Source organism: Sciurus vulgaris (genome assembly GCF_902686455.1).
Source record: "Sciurus vulgaris genome assembly, chromosome: 3".
In the NCBI taxonomy this organism is placed as follows: Eukaryota; Metazoa; Chordata; class Mammalia; order Rodentia; family Sciuridae; genus Sciurus; species Sciurus vulgaris.
This window is the reverse complement of record NC_136463.1, coordinates 131214946-131238104: the sequence shown is the minus strand read 5'-3', so window position 1 is coordinate 131238104 and position 23159 is coordinate 131214946. Positions and strand designations below refer to the sequence as shown.

General features: G+C 39.8%; 1 protein-coding gene across 3 annotated transcripts in view; it reads left to right on the top strand.

Annotated features, from left to right (window-relative positions):
- Nucleotides 1–23159, top strand: part of PDE11A (phosphodiesterase 11A) — a 369784-nt gene that overhangs the window by 231290 nt on the left and 115335 nt on the right. For all 3 annotated transcript variants that reach the window (XM_079132189.1, XM_079132190.1, XM_079132191.1), the window contains exon 10: nt 1685–1735. In XM_079132189.1, the coding sequence (XP_078988315.1) occupies nt 1685–1735 (51 nt within the window). The remainder of the gene's footprint in view (nt 1–1684; nt 1736–23159) is intronic.

Genomic DNA, 23159 nt, shown 5'->3' with positions numbered 1-23159 from the left:
AGTCTTGGGAAGTTGCTACAGATCTTACAATGCATTCTACTTCTTTTTCCAATTAACATTAATGAAAATATCCCCTTGTTAGTGTTTTCAGGTAGAACCTTGGATTTTAAATAGTTTACTGATGCTAATCAGGAGATAACTCTACAGAACTATTTGATATACTATTCTGTGAATGAAGCTCCAAGAGATTACCCAAATTTGCAGGAGTTAGGTATGGCAGCGTGGCTCAAGAGGCTATATTCTAACCTTCATGAGACACTGTCTCTGTTTTTGTCTATTGTTGTACACTTCAATCACACAGTATGTGCCCTGGGTCAATGTTTATTCGAGTTCTTAGTTATTAGTTTGGCATGTTACTAGATTAACGAGTAACCCAAAATGGAGTTCTGTGGCTAATTAGATTGGTGAAGGGTTAAGTTACTTTTCAGAGCCAAATTATGATTCTCTAAGATTGGTATAGGGATTTTCCAGACTTTTTCTTTTATTTGTATAGATAAGGAATGAGTATGGTTACATAAAACATATAACATGTATACATCATACATGTATACACTTGTACGTATATATGCCTTGTAACATACTGATTCTGGCTTAAACGTGTGGTGGTATGTTTATTTGTCCCACAAAACAAGGATCCTGGGGCAGGGAAGCCCATGGCCAGGTTTTTTCCTCTTTCCTTTCCTGCTCAACTGTCCACACTAGCTGGCATTCACACTCATGGGTGGCACCTTTTGGGCACCAGATTTTAGTTGCCTCTGGGCCTGCAACTAAATTCCAGAGATGAAGGAAAAGTAAATGAAAGAGGCAGTCCCAACACTCCCACCCACATTTCCCTGACCAGAGCAGGGTCATCTGACCACCTTACCTGACTATCCTGTGCTGCTCAGAGCCTGTGAATTGTTTTTTTTTGTTTTGTTTTGTTTTGTGTTTGTTTTTGTTTTTTACATTTAAGCCTCTGTTGCAGTGAGTTATGATGTGGTGATAAACCACAAAGTCTGATCTCTTGCTCGCGTGACATGTCATCAGCTGCATGCTGACTGTGACTCTGCTCAATGTGTCTTTATTTTGGGTTCCAGGCTGCAAGTGCAGCCCTTTTGAGTCATGTCCTTCCCATGCTAGAGGGAAAAGGGAGATGTCAGAACCATGTGATCGCTTTTCAAAATACTGCTCAAAAGTGGCATCTGTCATTTCCCCTCACATTCCATTGACCAGAGCACATCACATGCCACAGCTGATGTCAATAGTGAAAGGGAATATAATCCTCTACAAAAATGGGTTTCAAATATTTAACAATGTAGTCTATCCCACTTAAGATAAGCAGGCAAGTGAGAATAGGCAAGGGAATGGAAGTTTAGTTAGCGACCCACAATATCTGCCACAGGACACACACTAACTTTTTACTTATTTTCAGAGCATTTCACAAGGTAAGTATTCGTATCCTTTGGTAACTGTGGTCCTGAGTCACATTATGTCCCTTTAATGAAATAACTACCTATAGAAAAATCTTGTTATAAAATAACCTTTAATCTGTGTCACAGATGATTAATACAAAATTATTTCCATAAATTAAAATCCACTGTTAAGTGAAGGTGATAAACATGAGTAAAGATTATTGTTAAACTAAAATTTCAGAAAATGCTATCCTGTTTAGTTATTAAAGTTTTTTTCTTTTCTTCTGAATCAGGTGCTATCATACCATGCAACATGTTCAAAAGCTGAAGTTGACAAGTTTAAGGTAAGGAAGGAAATAATTGCACTATTAATGCATAAAATTAACCTTTGCCTGGCCTCCTGATCCTTTGTCACATGCCTCTATAGAATTAGTCCTGCCCACTGGTTGTTGAAGGAATAGAACTGGGCAGTGTGTTTGGATATTTCCATTTTCAAGGGGAAGAGAACTTATAAATAACTGAGATCACCCTCATGATCTCTTCAATGATTCAGTATTTCTTTCCATTCATTAGGTAAGCAGAATCTCAGGGGGAAAAATCTGTGTAATATGGTAAGAATCAGGACACCTGGTTTTGTCATTGGGTTTATGTCTAATTTACTGTTCAGTTTCAATCCTACCAGGCAGTTTTCGGCAAAGGCCAAAACATAAAAGAAACTGATTTTCATCCATTTTGAGTCTTGGAGTCTTTATTTATTTATTTATTATACCAGGAACTGAACCCAGGGATGCTTAACCACTAAACCACATCCCCAGCCCTTTGTATTTTTTTATTTTTAGACAGGGTCTCACTAAGTTGTTCAGGGCCCCACTAAGTTGCTGAAGCTGGCTTTGAACCTACAATCTCCTGCCTCAGCTTTTCTGGGATTACAGGCATGTATCACTGTGCCTGGCTGGTGTCTTCATTTTAAAGTTTCTGTGGAGGTTTAGAGATCAACAGGAAATATACCACAGCCAGAAGAAAGATCATGTTATGTATTGTAATATTAATATGTAATATTTCTTGGTGAGACTCTTCCAACAGTCTCATTTGCATATAGATGCATACATTTATCCTCGGGGGTGGGGGGATGGAATAGAGGCCTTTGGGTCCAATAATTGAATCAGATCATTAGAACTGAATTAGATGAACAACAAAAGGGGATAAAGAAAAACCTCAAACACTAAGAGTAGGGATAGGAGAATTCTTCAGAAGGGCTGCACATCTATAGCAGGCATGTAATGAGCTGTTTGGGCTCCATCCAGGGATGCAATTTATTATTGGTTAGACATATACTTAGGGAAAAGACCTACAGTGGTACCCCAGATCAAAAGGAGAGATGGTGCCAGCAAGAGGTGACCACTGACAGCAAAGGAAAGATGTGGAATAACCAAAACCACAGCAGTCAGGGCCCTTGTTGTAAAGGCAAACATCCTGTATATTATTTTAGTCTGTTTTCTGTTACTATAACAAAATACCTGAAACAGTAATTTATCAAGAATAGAGGTTTATTTAGTTCATGGTTCTTGAGGCTGAGAAATCCAAGAGCATGGTACTGTTATTTGCTCAGCATCAGGGACCTTCTTGCTTCTTTTAAAATGTGGCAGAGGGTATCACATGGCAAACAGCAAGCATGCCACAAAGATCTGCTCTATAACAAAGCCACCTTTGCAATAAGCCAATAATCTTTTAATAAAGGAATGGATCAATCCATTCATGAAAGAAGAGCCCTCATGACCCACTAGGCTCCTAAAAGTCCCACTTCTCAACACTGTTGCACTGGGGACAAAGTTTACAACACATGAAAATTGGGAGACACAGTCTCAGACCATAGTGCACACTGACTAGAACATGAGCCAGGTTAAGGCACAGTTTTTCAAATGCCTATGTTCACTGCTCTCTCTATTTCCTTTCACAGTTCTTGGAATATAGTAACACCCAATAAAAATTTGTTGAGTGGATGAATGAATGAATGGCTAAATAAATCCAAAGAGCATCAGTATTCTAAAACTCAAAACCATCATTAATAAAATGTTAGAAACACGATAATATATAATTATTTCGCACACTTTTTATATTTGACTTAAGCTTTATAAATTTTATAGATACTTCTATCAAAATATTTAAAGCTTTTTCACTCTAATAACTAATAAACTTGAGTATACAAGTATTAGAACATCACATGGTACCCACAAATATGTACATAAAATATTTGTGCATAAAATTTTATGTTTTATAATTCAGTTAAAAATAAGTTTAGTTATCTAGAAATCTTATTTATGAAAACACCAATTCCTTCTAAAATGCTAAAATGATGTTCTATTATTGTATTTTCATATTATTATAATTATCATCATGGCTAAAGAGACAAGGGATAGATAGGGAGAAAGATAACAAAGCTCACAATGAATGAAATATGACTTTAAGAGCTACTTAATGGGAGTTGTCCAGAGTCATAGCAGGCCAAAATCCATAGCTGTCAACTTTCTGAAGATTATTGACCTACATTCAGGCTTAATTCTTACCCTTAGAGTAAGGGAAACTTCATTGTCTTAGAGTTGCCTCACTTTTCCATTATTAGCTCACAAACATACTAAAAATATGAAGTATTTAAATTTGAGAACAAAGGGTTATTTCATCTTAAAATTATCAAGATTATTAACTTAGCTGATTTACTCCAGATTTTATCCTGAAAGATATTAGCTGGTATCTTATTACAATGTAATTGAGATATAGTAGATAATTTTAACCAAATGGCTTTTTACTTGATATATAAAGTAAATAAAACATTATCATAATTGGTAGCTGATGTCTATGATAACTGTGGCAATAACATTAAAATGCAGTGGGCTTAAAATAATCTTGCACATAGTGAAAAGCATTTACAAAAATTCCAGGCTGGAGTATCTGTAATGGCAGTTTCCTCCCTCTAGAACTAACTAAGTAACAGTAAAGAAATGATTTGTTTTGGCAATTATATACAGACAAGCCATATTTACATTTAAATATATTGTAACCTTTGCTACCTGTAGTACTTTTTAACAAAGATAGTGAGTTTTTAAAAAGTGCAGTAATTTGAAATCTGAAATTAGATTTAACATGAGATTTCATGATTAAAGGAGAACTGAGTCCCAGTATAATGGATTATGCTCAGGTGGGATCAGGGATCAGTGATTCAGAGATTAAGCCAGAGTTTAGGAAGGAACTGATATCATTATTTAATGCTCAAAAAGACCTAGAGGTTCAATACATACACACTTCTGACAGACCTCAGTGGAAGCCCAGACTGCCTCCTTTCTGCATCATCATGGAATTCGAGTGTGAAAACCTTTCTAGAAGTGTCACAGAACTGTCTAGCTAGAATTCTACCCATCAAAGAATGTCAGATCTTGGGATTATATTTCCTGGTTCTTATATATCAAAAAATAGTCCTATTTGTGGGCTACTTACATGCAAAAAGATCACAGAATTTCCTGGAACTAAACAAACAAGCTGTTTTTTGTTTTTTGGTTTTTTTTTTAAGTCTGATTCAGGTTATAATGTTAATAAATTATCCTTTATGGGTTGATTGCCCTGTACATCTAATAAGGAAACCAGAATCTGAAGAACGCTTTTTATCATCATTAACATTTACTGATCTTCCATGAACTTGAAACAAGAAAGTTGTGTACAGAAAATTTGTGCAGATTTTAGTGCCTGTTTATATCTCTTCTACTCTGTGGTAACAGGAATAATGTATAAAGACCATATTGACAATTAGATCTCTTTGAAGATGGCTGGCTTAAAGGCTTTTAATAACCTGAGGATGCCAGCTGTGATAACATAAGAAAATGAGTTTAGTACGCCAATTAAATGCTCCTGTGATTTTATGTACTTTCCTTGGATTCCAATGCTGTGGACACACCAAAGAGTTATCACTATAAACTGCCAGTTTACCAATTAAAACCAACTCATGGACATTCTCATGTTATATTGCCATCTTCTATCATCCCTTCTTTCAATTCGGTACTGCATGGGTTACAGCTGCAATCAGAGATGAACTCTTTTACAGCCCTGTAACTACCTCAGTAGTTAAAATGCCAATAACTCAAGTTGGGTGTTTGGGTTCGGACTACCTCTTACATATTTCAAATTTTCAATGTTAATGTCTGGGTCACAAATTAATACCCTGGTAAAGTATAAAACAAAGTACCAAGAATAGATACTTCTTGTGGCATTTATATACTGAAATAAGAATGACTACCTCAAAAATCTGATCTTACAGCCTCCTCCTCAGACTGAGTAAAAGAAGGTGATTTCCTAGTCTTCATTATTAATATTAAATAATCTCCATTTGGGAAGATGCTTTGATCCATGAAATGCCTCATGCATGTAGTAAGAAACATCAGGCATCAGGCCCACCAGTCAGCGAAGCCAGTAGATGTGCCTGCCACATGCCCACCCAAGGGCCCCTGCAGGAGCAGGCAGGAGTGGGGCTGCTGCAACCCTCTGCCAGGGAAGCCTTTTAGTAATTGGTCCTCTAGTGGTTACTCCTTTCTCTCATTGGCACAAAGGTGCTGCATGGGCTAGCCACTGCCCTGGCCACTCTTTGCCAGGTGTGGAAGGGCCCGCTCTTGAAGCAGTCCCTTGCAGAGGAGGAGTACACTCTGAAGGGAGCAAGTAACATGGTGGCATTTACCTAAGCCCAGGGAACCCAGGTGTGCTGAGGAGGGAGAGGTGGTGCTAGGCACTGCACAGGCCACACACGGGAGGCAGCATTTCAGCTTCTCTCTGTCAGCACAGCTGCTCCTGCAGAGGTTCTTCCAAAACCTGGGGTGATCTAGGACCTCAGTGTCTGAGGGGGATCCAGAGCTTTCTCATGTGGAGAGACTTTCTCTTGTGTAGAGTCTCAGTTCTCAGTTTACGAAAAGCTACCTTCAGAAATCTCAGAAACGGCTTTCCAGTTCACCTCAGCTTATTTCTAAGACTATATCAAAAATTACTTGGCAGCAATATGCATGGAATTTGGGTGTGAGCTTAGACCTAACCTCTTCTGTCTTTACCCTTGTCCCCGCCTCTTGAATTTAAGGGGTTGTTTTGACTTTAAATAGTATTTATGCCAAGTTTAATATCCAAGTTTTTTTTACCAGCAGGGAAAGTTATTGAACCTTCACCAGGAAATTGACTGCAGAGGAAACAGCTGCCTCAGCAACTAAAGGGCACCCTCTGCTCCCAAGGAAGGGCCAGCGGGGCCTGTGCTACTCAGGACCACCCATAAATATGAGGCATGCTTTGTTCTCAAATGTCTGATCCTCTTTTTGAATTGTGTCTTAATCAAATGCCACATCAGAAAAAAGATGGTTGTACTTTGTCACTTTTGAGTATTGAAGATGCTGGGGGTGGGGGTGCTATGAGGGAGCCAGGTCTGCAAGCCCAGGCTGGCCTTTCGCTGAGCTAAGCGGCTGCGAATTGAGGGCCCTTCAAAGACCCGTGTGACCCAAATACATCCTGTGATGACCCTGACCTCCCCTCAGATCAACTTATACAGCCACAATTTGTCACTTCTTTCCATTTGAAAACAAAGCAGGGAGAGCTCTTCGGAAGGTCACTGTGAAGGTCTCCTTCTCTGGGAGGAAGAGTGGGCCTGGAAGGCTTCCTCCCTCCTTCCTCCAGCCCCTTCATTAACACAGGGGAGCTCCCTGCATTCCCACGTTTCACACTGGGAGGTCCAGGGATGGAACCTGAGGCAGTGAAATAAAGAGCAGTTCATTTTTGGTTTCAGAGGGTCAGGAAGCAGAGCAGTGGCAAGTCCAGAATGCCCAGTGCACAGCCATACATAGTATGACCCAGTGAAAGCCTTGACCCTGAACCATGAAGGCAACTGGAGAGGCCAAAGGCATCAGAACCTTCCAGAACATTAGGGCATCTGGGACTGATTCACTCTACCTCCTTTCTGGTTTCTCTCAGATTCAAGTCTTCTGTAACTAGATGTGAGCAGGTAGCCCCTCACCTCAGTCATAATGGTTGGTTTTTCTTCCACTGATCATTCAGTATATACAGAAACTACAACTGCCTGACTGTTATGCTTCTCTTGCCCTGACTTTGAAGCTGCATGCTTTGGATATAAATGTAGTCACCACTGATTCTCCTCCTCACGCCCCGGGTGCGGCCCCATCCATTTTGCCTTGGGATCTCCCTCAGGCTCCATCCACCTCCCTGCCCTCACTCCTCCACGTAGACAGTGGTAGCACACTGAACTCCCAGCTGGTCTCCTGCCTCCTCTCAATCCTCTCCTAAATCCAGCCTAAACCCTGCTGCCAGATGAATAGTACCTTTCTGTTGGTGCCTAGTTTTTGCTCACAAAGCTTAGCATCTTCTATAAACCTCTAGATCTATAAACCTCTAGATTCAACTTTGGTTCTTTGATTGGACATTAAAAGTACCCTGAACTGGGCTGGGGTTGTGGCTCGGTAGTAGAGCGCTTGCCTAGCATGTGTGAGGGAGGCACTGGGTTCAATTCTCAGCACCGCATATAAGTAAATGAATAAAATAAAGGTCCATCAACAACTAAAAAATTTTTTAAAAAGTGCCCTGAACTCTAAACTCCATTTTACTTTTCCAGCCTGTTTCCCCTCTTCCACTAGCGCTATTTGATTTTTCTGCCACTCCCTGTCCTTTCCTACCTTTGTTCCTATCCTTCCACTTATCTTGGCTTACTTAAAGTCCTAACAACCAGGTGCTGTGGTGCACACTTGTCATCCCAGTGACTTAGAAGGCTGAGGCAAGAGGATTACAAGTTCAAGGCCAGCCTGGACAATTTAGCAAGATCCTGTTTTGAAATTTCTAAAATAAATAAAAAGAGCTGGGGATTAGCTCAGTGGCAGAGCAGCTCTAGATTCAAACCCCAGTATCATAAATAAAAGGTCCTAACAATCACTAATCCATGTGACCCTGCCCAATTGCCCCTCTGTCCCTGAAGCCATCTAGCTGTCCTTCAGATAAAAGGGATTTTCTCATTTGCCATTCATTCCATCACACCTCCCAGATTCTACCTTGCAATTCAAATCTTGGCACATCTATCAAATCAAATGGTTAAACTTGGAGCATTTTAAGAAAAGAATCCTGGTCTTATTAATTTTTGTAAACGTTTTTTCATCCACAGCCTTTTTTTGTACCAGGATGCTTAAGAAATTTCTATCTTGTGACCAAATTCATTGAAATGTTTGTCATTTTTATGGCAGAGCAAATTATAATGTGTGGGTAGAATCTGAAGTGGTAAACTATGACAAGAAGACTACCTGAAAATTTGGTCTCAATCTTTGCTTTATATTGTTTAAAACCCCTCACTTTATGATCTTGGTTGTCAGTTTCCTGTTTTTTCTAGGCAACTAAACAATATGAAAATAAAGAAGCTAATTTTCTATGTCTAGGATAACACCGGCCCTTTGGAGTGCTTTGTAATGACATTGTCTTTCTTCCCTGCTGTGGGCAGAGGCCTCTTGCCATTAGCTTTTAGTTGATTCAGCAATTTCTTTACTGTTAAATAAGATTCACCCATGTATCCTGCCTGCTATTACTACTCTGCTGACTAAATTTTTTTAAACCAATTATTTTCTTAATCCTAAAAAGCCTAATACTTTTTTACTTGTATTTGTATTCACTGTTTTTGTAGAGTTCTATATTTTGTCTTGCCTACTTATTTTTGAAATCATGTTCTGGTGTGGTACTTCTTCATGTTTCAAATCCATCCAAAATCTTAAAGGTGTTCATGAATCATGATTCTATTGGTCTCCAGGCACCCTAGAGTGAAACACAGAATGAGTGGAGAATGACTGACCTAAGGGTTTCCTGCAGTCTCAGGAGCTAGAGCTGTCCCTTTATGCAGTCTTTGTAAGACCATGGGCATAATAGGGTAAGAATGAGCAAATGTGTAGCAAAGCAGCTCCCAGACCTCTTAGTTCTTTTTAAATTTCTGGGTTTCAAGTTTCCTCATCTGCAAAACAAAGCCATTTCTAGCTATAAAATGCTATAATTTTATGAGCCTATAAAATTCATCTCTAAGAGCGAAGGGAGAAATAAAACACAAAGCAATATAAATGTTGACAAAACATCTTGGTTTTTTATGATTTTGAATACTCAAAGGTTTGAATTGAAATTCTGTTGAAGAACTTGAGTATCTGTAGAAGAATTTGGCTTAGCTTGACTTAATTACATTTTATAAGTAATTTTCAAATCCTCTCGTGACTATATTGTGATAATGTGATAATACTTGTGAAGACATTAGATGATTATTTTGGATAAGACAGGAGTTTTTTTATCCCAGTATAGAAACTGTACACTAACACTACCTATAAAGAAGTATTTAGTAATACAATGTATGTAAAAGGGTCTTCACATCATTATTCCACTTGACCCTCTCAACTCTTGCAGGGTTAGCATATTTCCATTGTACATATGGGCAAGAGACAATCGGAGGACCAGGAGGAAAATGGACCCATCTGCTTTGATTTTTCCTCTTCCGTGTTTTGACCTTATAGACAATACTGCTCTTCAAGTGGCTGAATAGGAAAAATGGATGCAGTGTCATGGAAATTTATCCTTAAGTCATTTCTTGTGATGCAGTTATTATTCTTGGAAACTTAGTGGAATTTTGACAGTTTTGGTTTCAAACAAACATGAATGGTAATGATGACTGACAAAGAATTTTTGGCTGAACTTAACATAGACATTTAAAATACTGTTCATAGTACCCTGTGTGCAATTAATGAAATGCTGTTTATTAGGAACTTCTCTGCGGTGGTGTCATCCATGTGACTCTTGCACTGGGGTTTCAGGGTGCTTAGAAATCCAAGGACATTGGAAATAGCAAGCATTATGGGGACATTGTGTCATTCTTAATAAGAAGTTATATGATCCATTATTCTGATATCTCGCCTGTCTTCCTAGTCCGATTGACTATCTAGCTCTATAGAAATCTCTCGACATCTGGAAAGCTCAAAAGAAAAAGAACAGTCGCACTTTATTATCCTGTGTTCTCCAGGCCTGCCAAGAACCTTGTAAGAAAGATAACAAGGATATGAGATTGTGAACATCGGTTTAATGATAAAGCACTTGTCAGGAGATAAAGTCTTATGTTTAAGGCATGAGAACTTATGAGCTAGTGACTGTTTTAGGGAAGATAGGAAGACTGAGAGACTGGGTTTATATTACATTTTCTATAACAATACTTGCTATTAGGAACATTGTGAATGGTGCTGTTTCTGAGACGTGATGATTTTAACATAAGGTAAATTTTTTAAAAATTGTATTGTTATTCTGAATTAACCCCTAATACCATCTCATTTTGTGTGTGTGTATGTGTGTGTGTGTGTGTGTGTGTGTGTGTGTGTAACTTGCTTCAACTTAAAGGGTTAGTGATTCAGAGTTTCAAATCTGGCTTTAGGAAAGGGCCTCTTGGCAATTCATTGTTTCCAAAAACATAAGCAGATAGAAAACCTGTAAGAAAAACAGTGTCTGAGATGAACCACTTTGGCCACTGGGTGCCATCCTTGCTCCACGTAAGAATTTCCTGAGCCATGTTTTTTAAGGAAAATGATTAAACCCCCAAAGATAGTGATTTTAAAGTAATTTCAAGGTATAATAATGTTTGTGTGTATGCATGACCTGGAATACATAATAACACAGGAAGCTTATTCATTTGCCCAGGCGCAAAGCGGAGGGACTGAGGGACTGTCCCCTTTGGTCCAGCTATATGAACAAAGCCAGGGTAAGGTCCTCCTGCTTGCTGTACCCCAGCTAGGCACCCTGCAGCAGCAGGGGAGGCAGCATGCTGGGGCTGGGGATTGATGAAGTGGTGCAGTAGGTGTCTGGAGGTCAGCGGGTCAGATGCCCCACTCATTATTTTATTGCTATGTGTAATTGCAGCATGCATGCAGCATGGGGCTTGAACGTAGCTGTCTGTGTGACTGTGCTCTAACCCTTCAAACGCATTCCTGTCATGGCCAGAGCTGGTGGAACCATTATGCACTCCTGCCCTTCCAGAATGCTGCATGTTGGTGCAATGGTAACCCTGGGGTGCTCTTCACTTCCCTAGAAACAATTCATGGATTTTACAAAGGTACCACCTTACCAGGCATCAGAACATCCAGAGTCAAGCTATAAGATTTTGCTGTCTTTGGATTTGAAACTCATGTGCATAAAACTGAGGAATTAAACTTGCCATTATGAGGAAGAATAGCCACAGAGAATATTCTAAGACCGTCATGTAATCCAGGCTGATGTTTCCATCCAGGGCCCCCAACATTTGGTTGGAACTAAAAGGAGTTAGGTAGTGAACAATTAAGAATTTTAGTAAAAATTGAAAGTCTATAATAGTCTCACTATAACAAAAAATTCTAAAAGCCTTTTTACAAGAACACATTATAGAAGGGATCTAAGCTTAAAACAGATTTACCTTACAACCCGAGGTGGGGACCACAGCAGCTGGCCTCATAGTTGACCCTAGAAGTTGTCTGGGAGTGGCACCCCCTGGTACTCCCAAAGGCTCTATGTAATCCAATCCATGAAAGGAGGCATGATGAGAAGGGCTGGTGAGAACTTACAGACTCAGGCTTTTCTCAGCCTATTCAAGGATAAGAGGCTTAAATACCATTCTGGGGCTAAGCATCTGCAGGTGGATGGATCAAAATACATTTCCTGGGCTTATTGTAGGATAACGCGGTACCAATCATTCTATGCTTTCAAATATTGTTATTCACGAAGAGTGGTGCTATTATAGCTGCGGTGTTCTTGCTGATTCCCAAGTGCTTTCATAGCCTTCATTTCAGTGAATGCCAACAATGAACTGCTGAAGGAGGTGTTGATGACTGTATCCCACTTATGCATCAGGCAATGGGGAGGCCACAGTTTCTGTTGGGGGTACTTTTTTGTGGGGGGTGTTACTGGCTAAGTCCCTTTTATTTATTTTGAGACAGTGTCTCACTAAGTTGCTGAAGGCCATGTTAAGTTGAGGAGTCCAGCCTTGACCTTGAGATCCTCCTGCCTCAGCCTCCGAAATCTCTGGGATGACAGGTGTGCACTACCACGCCCAACACCGAGGCCCTTTTCCTAGACCCTCCTGTATAGTACATGCTCAGTCCACTCAGTGTGATAGTCACCTGGGAAATAACAGTTAATAACACCATCTGCCAGACCTGTTTTTGTCTTTTGTATTTTATAATGACAAAATGGAGGCACAGAGAGAAATGTCCACCTAGTTACAATGTACAAATTTAAAAATTGAGATACGGGTGGGCATACTGAGTTTGTAATATTTCCTTTTGAAATGACATGTAACCCTTTGTTTTAGAATCTTCTGGCCTTAGTCTGACCCTATTAACCTCACAGTTTGATTATGAGTCCTTTCGTAATTTTGACTTTGTTTCTTGACAGAGGAATCCAGATTTCAACACACTCTGCTCTGTGTGTGTGTGTGTGTGTGTGTGTGTGTGTGTGTGTGTGCGTGCGTGTTTCAAGCTCCATAGTTTGTAAAGTAGTCCAGCCCCACTGTTGGAGCAGGTGTATTTCCTCAGCTATCATCATTCTGCAACATCAACTTCAAGGCATAGTTTTATGAAATCTAACAATAATTTTTCCCTCCAAAGGGTAAATCCCTAAAAATTCTTGTTCTGACTGATTCCACTCTTCTTGCTCCTAGGTTAATTTCCTAACATATATTATAATTCACCTCTGGCCTTTCCAGAGACAGAAAGGGGTTCTGTGAAAACCCAGATTTGTGATGGTTTCTGCAGGAACAGGTGGCCATCCTCACTGCTGGGCTCAACTTTGTCAAACAACTCTGTGAAACACTGAAGCAGCTTGTGAGGACACTTTGTACTCTTTCCCTCACCACCAACAGAAAAGAAGAAGTGGGGTTGGGAGGCTTTCTATGACTATGTTGCTCCAATATGAAAAATCACAGGAATCGCATTCCCTTTAAAACCATGGAGAAATTTGATTCTGCGTAAAATATCTTTCAAAACATCAGTGATCTCCTTGAAGACAGCTTTACTCTGATTCTCTGAGGAGCTGTGTTCAAGAGAAAGGATGATCACTGGGAAACACCCTTGGAAAACTAAGGGTCCTCAGGCCTGGGGTTAGGAAGGACCTTATCAGGGCTGAGCTGGGATTGAGCTACTCTCCCCACGTGAGCTGTTTCTCTCAGTGTGTGATAAGTTTACTCATGAGAAGCTAGAGTGAAGTAGGGTGCAAGGCCCCAAATGTAAAAATCTCCTTCTTCTGTAGAGTATACAAAAGCTCGAAGTCTTCCCCAAATGGTTAAAAATCGGAGGACAGTGTATACCGAAAGGAAAAACTACCCAATGGAATGTGCTCCTGCAAAACTAGCTGTTGCACTGGGAAGCATCTGACCGTTCCTGGGCAGGCCGCTGGGGCTGCCTGCAGGGGGCTCCTTGAGCCTAAGGTACAGAACCTCTCATTGCCATATTGAGTCCCTAGGGGTGTTACTGCAGACGGGCTTTCTTTACAAAGAGGAAAATGTGGACCCAGTCAGCGCCTAGCTTTCTGATCTTTCAGCAATCCCAATCTTGGCATTGATTCCCAAGTTTCAGTTTAGAGACTCTCAGGGACATCTTCTGATTGGTTCAGCTCGGTTCACATGTCTATCCTGGACTGATCAACTGAAGGATTTGCTCATAGAAGAATGTCAGATTCCAGGTGGAACACAGGTGGATAGAGTGGAAGAAGGACCAATTCTAGGAAGGAGAGAGGTGCCAGGCAGAGAGCATCATTACTATCATTACTATCCCCCACAAGTGAGGTATATTTGCACATAGCTTTCAAATGGTGACTTTCGGTTCTGATCAACCTTTTCCATGCTCTCTTTTATGGCCAGAAGACATTTCCTGAGGCACAGGTGAATGCTCACAAGGGCCACATGCAGCACTGGGTGGCACCTAAGAGTGATCTACATGCTGTGGTGGTTTCCTAAGCAATGTTGGCAAGATCATATTATTGAGTAAATGTTCTATTATGTCCTTAAATCATTTGTTTCCACAGATAATTCCACTTATGATCACTCTGATTTGGCTCTCAAACTCTACTAAATAGTATAAGGCAAATATAACTTCCATGGATGTGCCAATTGAATTGGCACAGGAACATCTCATCAATAGTCATATCATAAGGTCATACCAGACCAGCATCTTTCTATTGTGCTGAGACACTGTAGTCTCTGACATACAACCAGAAATCCCCCTTCAACTGGATCAACCAGTAACCTACATATTCCTTCTTGGCAATCATTAATTAATTGGGACCTACTGAAGAATTAAGCAGATCAAATAGACCAAACATTCCTACATCCAATATTTGAAACTCATAGTAAAGTAGCTCAATTTCTAATCTACTTCCTGGCCTCATTAGAATTCAATTAGCAAACGACATTCTTTCCTAGAAGCTCTTTGGCAGATTTGTGTGTGAACAGTTAACCTGGTGTTAGCAAAAGCAGTTACTTGTATCTAAACATCTCTCCAGCTGCAAAGATGAATCCCCAAACTGTTTAGACAGGATTGTGCTTATTCTCCTTATTCTCCCACTAGGATGCAGATATTTTAAGTGGACAGAATGAGATAAACTTCAGCCAGTGCTACCCCTGACACTGACCACATCCTGTGGCTGCCAGGATTTGGGACTTGAAGGTCAGCAGAGGTCAGGGGGAGAACGGTCAAGGAGGAGATGCTAGAGACAAGGAGATGAAGAGTAATTTAAAAAGTCTCTGACATTGTTGAAAATTATTTCCTAATTAAACAAATTTGGACTTTAAAATGTATAAACACATAGCCTACAAAAGATATGTAGAAATACCCATACATTTCTTGAACAGGAGGAACTATTCATTTGACCATGAAAAGTGGGGTATTGAGGGTAAGACAACCTTGAGTTGGTTTTTTTTTTTTTTTTAGTAGTTTATTTTTTTTTCCTTCTCCCTTGCAGTATTCTCTTAACTTTTCTTCAGTTGCCTGAATGTAGACTTAGGGAGATTTATTTTTTTTCTAACAGGGTTGTTATAGTTGTCACTCAGCCTTGAAATAGTTTTCCCCTCCAGTGGAACATCAGGCCAGTGGTATATTTGCGTAGCTATTCCTGCCTGTCACTTTTCTACCCGCCCTACTGCGTCAGCATTGCACAGAAAGCCCAACCAGCCAATGGTAGACTTTTAAGCTCTGCCTTTATGGGATTTTATTTTCAAAATATTCACAGTCACCGAGCAACAGGAAAAAGTATTTCATTGGCTCTCTAGCTGTCAAATGGAGAGCAGGATGATCCCAAGGCAGATGGGCCTCAGCTGGGAGGATAAAGATAAGGAGTGGGACAGGGCAGATGTTTGGACACAGGAACCTCTCAGTGGCAAATTTTATAAATGTGGTAAAGCATGATGTTTTTGTCCTCTCCCCAACAAAAATCAAATATAAAAGAATGGCACCACATTAGGGTAGGTGATTTTAATCTGCAGTGCTGTTAAGTTGCATTAAAGCCAGATACTGGTCCCTGCCCTTATCTGTCTGATGAAAGGAAGCACTAGTGAGGGTGGGGACTCATGGGAAGTGCTTTAGAGCTTTTAGGTGTGGAAACCCGAAATCACCATCCAAGGCATCCTTGTCTAGGAGGCTTTCTGAATGCCAACCAAGTCCTCAAAGTTACTTAATCAATATCTGATCTTGTGAATTTTCTTGCCCTTAAAATGTTCTTCATTCTGCTTAACTCCTATGGCTGATCTTTCCTTGTTCCTTTTCAAGGAACAAGTCCAGGTTGCCTGGGCTTTAGATGACAGGATCTAGCGTCACTATATCTACTCCAACTTCTCCTTCACGTGGTCCTGGATAATCCATAGAGGAAATGGTTTCCTTTGTTCTGTTTTGGCTCTTTTGTTGTTACTACAGCAGACAAAATGAATATTGACTAGATGCACATGTGAATCAACACAATTAGGAAATACTCCGCAAAGAGCGAGCTGTGAAAAATTCAAGGCAAACATGGACTCCTCACCTGATAAAATCAGTTCTTGCTGAAGTCCCAGCCTCTTGTCCCTCTGAGCTACATGATTGAAGTGCATCTTCTCTCAATAATTAAAAATCATTAATCTCTGGATACTTCGATGCCAGGAACCCATGCATTGCTTGTCATCAGTCAAGAGATTGAGTCTAATGCAGAGCAAACACTTGGATCATAAGATTACAAACTCTTCACTGCTGATTCACCTGAGCATCTGCTACTTGCTGGCTTTGAGGAGTGAAATAAAGGGAAGGTACTGTCTGCTATTCCAGAGAGTTAGATTGGAAATGAACTATAATTAAAAGTAATTATAATTAGTGAGCAACATACTAACTGTGGATCCAATACGATTACACAAATGTTAATTCTCTAGAGTCACATTAAACAATTAGCATGTGAATCATATTTCTATGTAAGGGTATAAATAATGATACAGTCATATTTACCTTAGAGAGCTTCTAAGTTATTTGAAAACTGCTGTATCTCCAGTACGTAATAAAATTCCTGAGGCATACTAGGTGTTCAGTAAAATATTTGCTGGATGAGTAAAGCAAAAAATTGATGACCAAATTAATAAGTCAATAAATGGCATTAGACCTGTGACTCTTTCTAAGTTCCACAGATGATAAGCCTTGGATGGTTGTGAGACTTTTAAATCTTCTTTCACATATCTGAGTATATGTTTCTAATGAAAATTAAACTCTGGAAACCTGAGTTGTAATTTTCTTTCTTCACCACTCTATGTGATAAATATTATGATTACATCTCCTTTTATGGATGAGGAGGTTGAGGCCTAAAGAGGCAAAGTAAGTCACTTAAGGTCACAAGGTTAGTAGGCACAATCTAAGATTTGAACCTAGGTCTAGCCCAAAGCTCAGGTGGTTACCCTTATTAGAGTCTGTCCTCACTCCCATGTATTTTTAAAGTACTAAAATGTGGACCCAGGAAGCAGGACATGCTGCATTTCTCCACAGCATTAGCACTTCTTTTTCCACATCTCACAGTAGGACAATGAGGGGAAATTCAGATACTATTTGGGAGAAGATGCAAAATAAGCTGAGAGCAAAGCTTCAGGTGGGATGAAAACCCTGTCTGATCTCTAAACAGGTCACTGAGCTTAGTTCGGAATCCAGCATCTTGTTTCTCACAGTAGACTTTACAGAGGTGAACAGCTTATCCATCCAGGTGGCCATCTCCTTCTTAGACATGGTTCAGGTCTCAGCAATGTCTCACACTTGTCATGTGACTCTGGGCAATGCCTTAACCCTTTTGAGCCTCCACAGTAATTAAAGTGAGTTAAGATGAACTACTCCAAGGGGTTGTGAGATAATTAAATGACATCATGATTTGGAAAGAATTTGAATGTGTCCTGGAACATTATAGATGCTCAATAAATATTAAATGCCCCTTTTTATTCTCCTATATCCTTAAATGAAAAAAGATGAATCTCATTTGTTTAGCAGAATATAAAACAAGACTGTAATGTTATCCAGTTTTTGTTCTCTGGTCTTGCTTCATCATAAATGTTGGTTAATGAAGGGAAATATGTTTTCTATTCCAGTAAAACTCTGGCAATCTCAGACATAAGGCATACACTTAGAGCTAGAAGTCTACATTAGACAAGGCTGTCTGAGTCCCCAGCTCCCAGGTTTCTGCCCCAGCTTCCATTCCCCAGGAAAATGACACTAATGATGAACCTTGCGAGGCCTTCCAGCACTTCCTAGCTCGATGGGAGACAGGCTATACTAAATCACAGAGAAAGTCTCAGAAGGTTTACCTACAGCAGAGGTTCTCACCATTTTTTGTGAGGAAGAGCTAGTCCTCACTCACCTAGTCAATATATTAACAGGGAAGAGTTTTCTAGAAGAGTTCTAGGTGAAGCAGGCTCCTGGCCCTTCTCACTGAAATTAGTAACAGTCAAGGCGAAGGAAGCACAGTAGGTAGTGAACCCATGAAAACAGCAAATCAACACATCAGCTATAATGCCAAGTTCTGCTGGTAAAACCAGATTCCACCCCAGAGAAAACTTCTTTCTCTGACCTATCAGAGCTTTGAAGTTGTACTTTCTTATTTTACATAATTCCTGGGACTTCATGCCCTTATGGGCATTGCCTCAAATGGTAGATTATCAACTTTACCCAGTTTTTTTTGTTGTTTGCTTGTCTGTTTTTGGCATGAGGCAGGGCAATGCTGAGGATCAAACTCAAGGCCTTGTGCACGTTTGGCAAGGGCTCTACTGCTGAGCTACATTCCCAGCTCTACCTGTTCATTTTTTTATTACACCAGCTAACAGCAGCCCATCTGCTAATAGCTTCTATAACTGTGTTAGGGAACACTGGTCTGAGCACATGCTGACTGGCCCAGGGCACAGTCCACATGTGGTCAAGAGAAAGGCCAGGGAGTACTATCTTGAGGGATCTGCCTACGGCCATGTTCTGTAATCAAAAATGCCACAGGACATTCAGATCTAGGCGTTGATACTCTTTTGAGAAAGGGCCTTTAATCATTATACTCATTATTAAATAATAGTAGCAATAAAGACTTGTCTCAGGAATTTCCAGAGAGCAAGTCACTTTAATTACAGTAATGCATATTTCAGAACTGTTCCATTTTTATTGTCAGTATTTCTGCCCTGAAAAGAAAATGTGTTGCTGTTTTGAGTTGTAAATTGCCTCAAAGAAGAAGAGCTCCTAAAGATTCATATTGCCTTAGAAAATCAGGAGTCAGTCAGAGAGCAGGTCTTTACCTCCAACTAGGGATCTCTGAAAGGAGGTGGAAATAAAACCGAGCTGACAATGATATTGAGCTTGAGTGTGTGCAGGAATTAACGATGTACTAACTATCTAACTGCCTAAAATAAAATCGGGTAGTCAGTGATTTGTATTTTACTGAGCAGAGGTGGCAAGGTTTCTTACAGGCTGCTGAGATTATGTACTGTTGTAAATGAAACCTAACCTCCAGTTCTCAGGGTCTGAGAAGGGAGCTCTTAGCCTGCATCTTCCCTTCTGCCTTGAATATCTCTGACTTTTCCAATGACCTTATTTTTCCATTTATAGTAGGCAATGTATATTCATGAGCAGCTTCTAAGTCACAGTAAACTAGTGCTCATACTCCATGCCAATAGCCAAGGGCCTCAGAAGTTATTCAAGGTAGGTATAATGAAAATAATAAGAACTATAATGATTGCTATTATCTATTGAGCAGTTACTATAGGCCAGAGACCTTACATGTGTTATCACATGTAACCATCAAAACAACTTTCTGAGATTAGTGGTTTGGGCTTTCTTGGCCTGATGGGGAACTACATATAGCTCACAGAGGTAAAGTAACTTGCTCAAGTGAACATCAACACTGGAATTGGAGTGGCTATCTAAAAATGCTCTTTGCAGTATGCCCTGTTGTTAAACACAGAGTACAAATTGTTCCACCAATTAAGAGAAATGACAATAAAAATGGAGGGCAGAACAACAGGGAGAACATATTTAAAACTTCATGCATGAACTATTTCAATGTGTTTTCAACTGTCTATAAATATAAATATTTTTATAGCACTTTTCTGTTCTTTAAAGAATATTTGGCATAGTATAATGATAATCCTTATTTGCAAAATGATTTATGGAGCTTAAAATAGCAGAATAGTGAATATGTGCACCTTTTTTCTATTTATATGGTTATAGGTATACATACATGTGCCTGTTTCTGTGTTGTACAGAGTATCCTGTGACATCTTTATCACAGGAAGATGAGAAGCAAGACCCATCTCTGTGGCACACTAACTCCTAGTTGTTTGGAGAACTGGGGTGTAGGATTTGCCTGATCTGGACACATTCCTTTAATCAGCTCCTTGACACATTTATTGATGAGGCAGTTGGCTGAAGTAAGGACCACTGTCCGTAGCCATGGAAAATACCAAAGATTCTTAACTGGCTTTTTAATCCCACAAACACTACCCAGAAAGAGCAGTATAATTTTTAGAAAGCACAATCCAACTGAAATATGAATCTGATGTTTGGAGACCCCTGGAAAAGAAGTATTAAAAATGAGGGAAGGAAGACAGTTAAAAAGATGAATTCTTAGAGCTCTAGCAGAAATAATGGTAGATGGTTGGTAAAATATCTTGTGTCTGAGGGAAAAGTGGTCCACCCTCACCTGTCCATGCAACAGCATACACTGTATTTGACTCAAAGAAATGGCTTTGGGCATTTATCCACATTATCTTCCACTACCTAATTCTAAAACAGAAAATTTTCTAGTCTTGGCAAAAAGCCATTTTGATATTTTATTTTTATTCCCCAGAAAACAGCTTCCAATGCTGAAGAATAATTTTGTCAATATAAATAATCTAACTGTAGATGTTTTATATCATATTCAATGACAAACTATGAGATGTAACATTTTAGCTTTGACAGCTCATGAAATCCATCATCTATTTTCATAGATCCTTCATTCAGAAAAAGATTTGATTTTAAAGGATTTGTGGTCTGATCAGAAATATTTGAATAAGAGATTTGCAGCTTTTAAAATCAATATCAGGATTTACTAGTACAAAGCTAGAGTCAGTGGGTGAAATGTTATTGTAATCATTCATCCTCTATGACCTTTAAAAGAATAAAAACATAACTGCTGCCTCTTGCCCGTGGTTTATATCCAGCAACACTAGATAAGAGCAAGAGACTTTTTTCATTCACCCTGCAGTTCGTGACTCTTCCAGGAATTACCCATATACTATTGCCAGGAGGCAGATGCACTACATGATCTCAGTATTTAATAAAACACAGCCAGATAAGATAGAAAAAGGGCTTTTCTCACCTGGTTTGTCTTTGTAAAAGTAAACAGAATGGGGAGAAATATGACTTGATTCATTTTCAGAATATAAATATATGATCTGTCTACTTTTTCTCAGATATTCTCAGATGGGTTAGCATGCTGTCCTCCTATATGTGTACATAAAGTGGACTTGATCACAATGTCCATTCAATCAAATCATCAACATAAAGGAAAAATATTTCCTCTCAGTGGGAATCCCAATACTAAAAATATCTTCACCTTGTTGAATTATATTATTTATCATTTATTAGATTTATTAAACATGTTTTCATGTGCTGGATCTTTCTTGGTGTAGAAGCATAAAAATGATTGTTATGCTAAATGCAGCATATACCTTATATTCCAGGCAAAAGCTGCTACCAATTAGTAAAAGGTTTGAGAAGAGTAAGCAAGGCACCCTGAAATGTGGGTAAATTCTGCCTCAGACTAGCAAGTGGATTTGCAGGGATGGAAGGTCCAGATTAGGAATTGGGAGATTCTACACCTGGCACTCTCACCAATATGCACTTTTGCCTTGGCTGAGTTATTCAGCTCTTAGGCATTAGAGGAGCAGGAATTAGTCTTCTATCATCTGGGGTCTTTCCAAGTGCTATCTGGAGGCCCACACTTATTGGTTCCTAATGAGCTGAGCTAGGGATGGGACCAAGACTTTCCTGAAATCCCCAGATGCTAGGAGCAGTGCAATGAGAGGCAGACCACAAGCTGCCTAAGAATCCAGAGAATCAAAATGCAACTTTCAGAATCAGAAGGAACCTGGGCAGAGGCGGAGGTGGAATAGGGAAATAGAAGCATGAATAGGACTATTCTAGCGTCCCTGAGGGTCTAAATGAGTCCAAGAGAGTGATTTGGAATGATGTCCTAGAACACCTCCAGAATCAATTTCTGTGGTTTCCTTCAAGTGTGAGATCCAGAGCCATCCGGGATTTAGCCCAGATGCTCTGGAGCTAACTCCATCCCATCTGGCAGAGCAGTGTCGTGACTCGAGGTATAGGGAAGGCTGGACCCTGGGAGTGCAGGGAAGGAAGCAAATCAGTACCAAGTAAAGCAGTGACCAGGGTCAGAGCAGGCAGTCTTCAGAGCTGGAATGAATTTAGAATTGAAAGCCAATTGTCCAAACATGGCACAAACATGGGAGAACACTAGGTATTATTTCAGAGCAGGGAAGCAAGTCCCTGAACAGATCTTTGGTGTTTTTCACGCTATCTTCAACTCCTTCACAGACAAGAATCCTACCCCCAGAACACCTTTCTGTTATCTAGAGAAAACAAGTCAGTCATTCATTCCCCCACTGCTTTTGCTGCTACCATTCCCAACAAACTTTCAAACATGTCCACTTCCCACCTCCATGCAGCTGAGATCACAAAAGGCTTTCCTGTCTCCTCTCCTTTCCCACGTCCCTCATACCCATCCCACCCCATCCTCAGTTTTACTGTCAAATTGAATACTTTCCCTTCTAGTTGGTTATAAGTTTCCCTTGGCCGTCAGAATTTATTTCATTTCAGTAGCCTCATTTCACAGTTACATTAGGTAATCCCAGTCGATCTCTGACTACTTCCCATTTAGATTGAGATCTTTATATTGCAAGTTGCTCACTCCTTGGTCTTCTCCTCTTCAATTTTCATTCAAATTTCAATTTTGAGTCTCTGTTCAGGTTCACTTGTTAGAAGTGAACTTGTTAGATGCTCTGAATCCTCACCTAGCCACAGGTATTATCCTCTCACATTGGCAGGTGAAACCTGTCTTTGCTGGATATAGGGAATGAGGTTGCAATCCTTTTGTCTCACATGTGCATAGGTGCTACCTAAACTTCCAAGATTGCATTGAGAAGTCAAATATCAATTGGATTCTTTTTTCTTTTTAAATAGTTTGGGT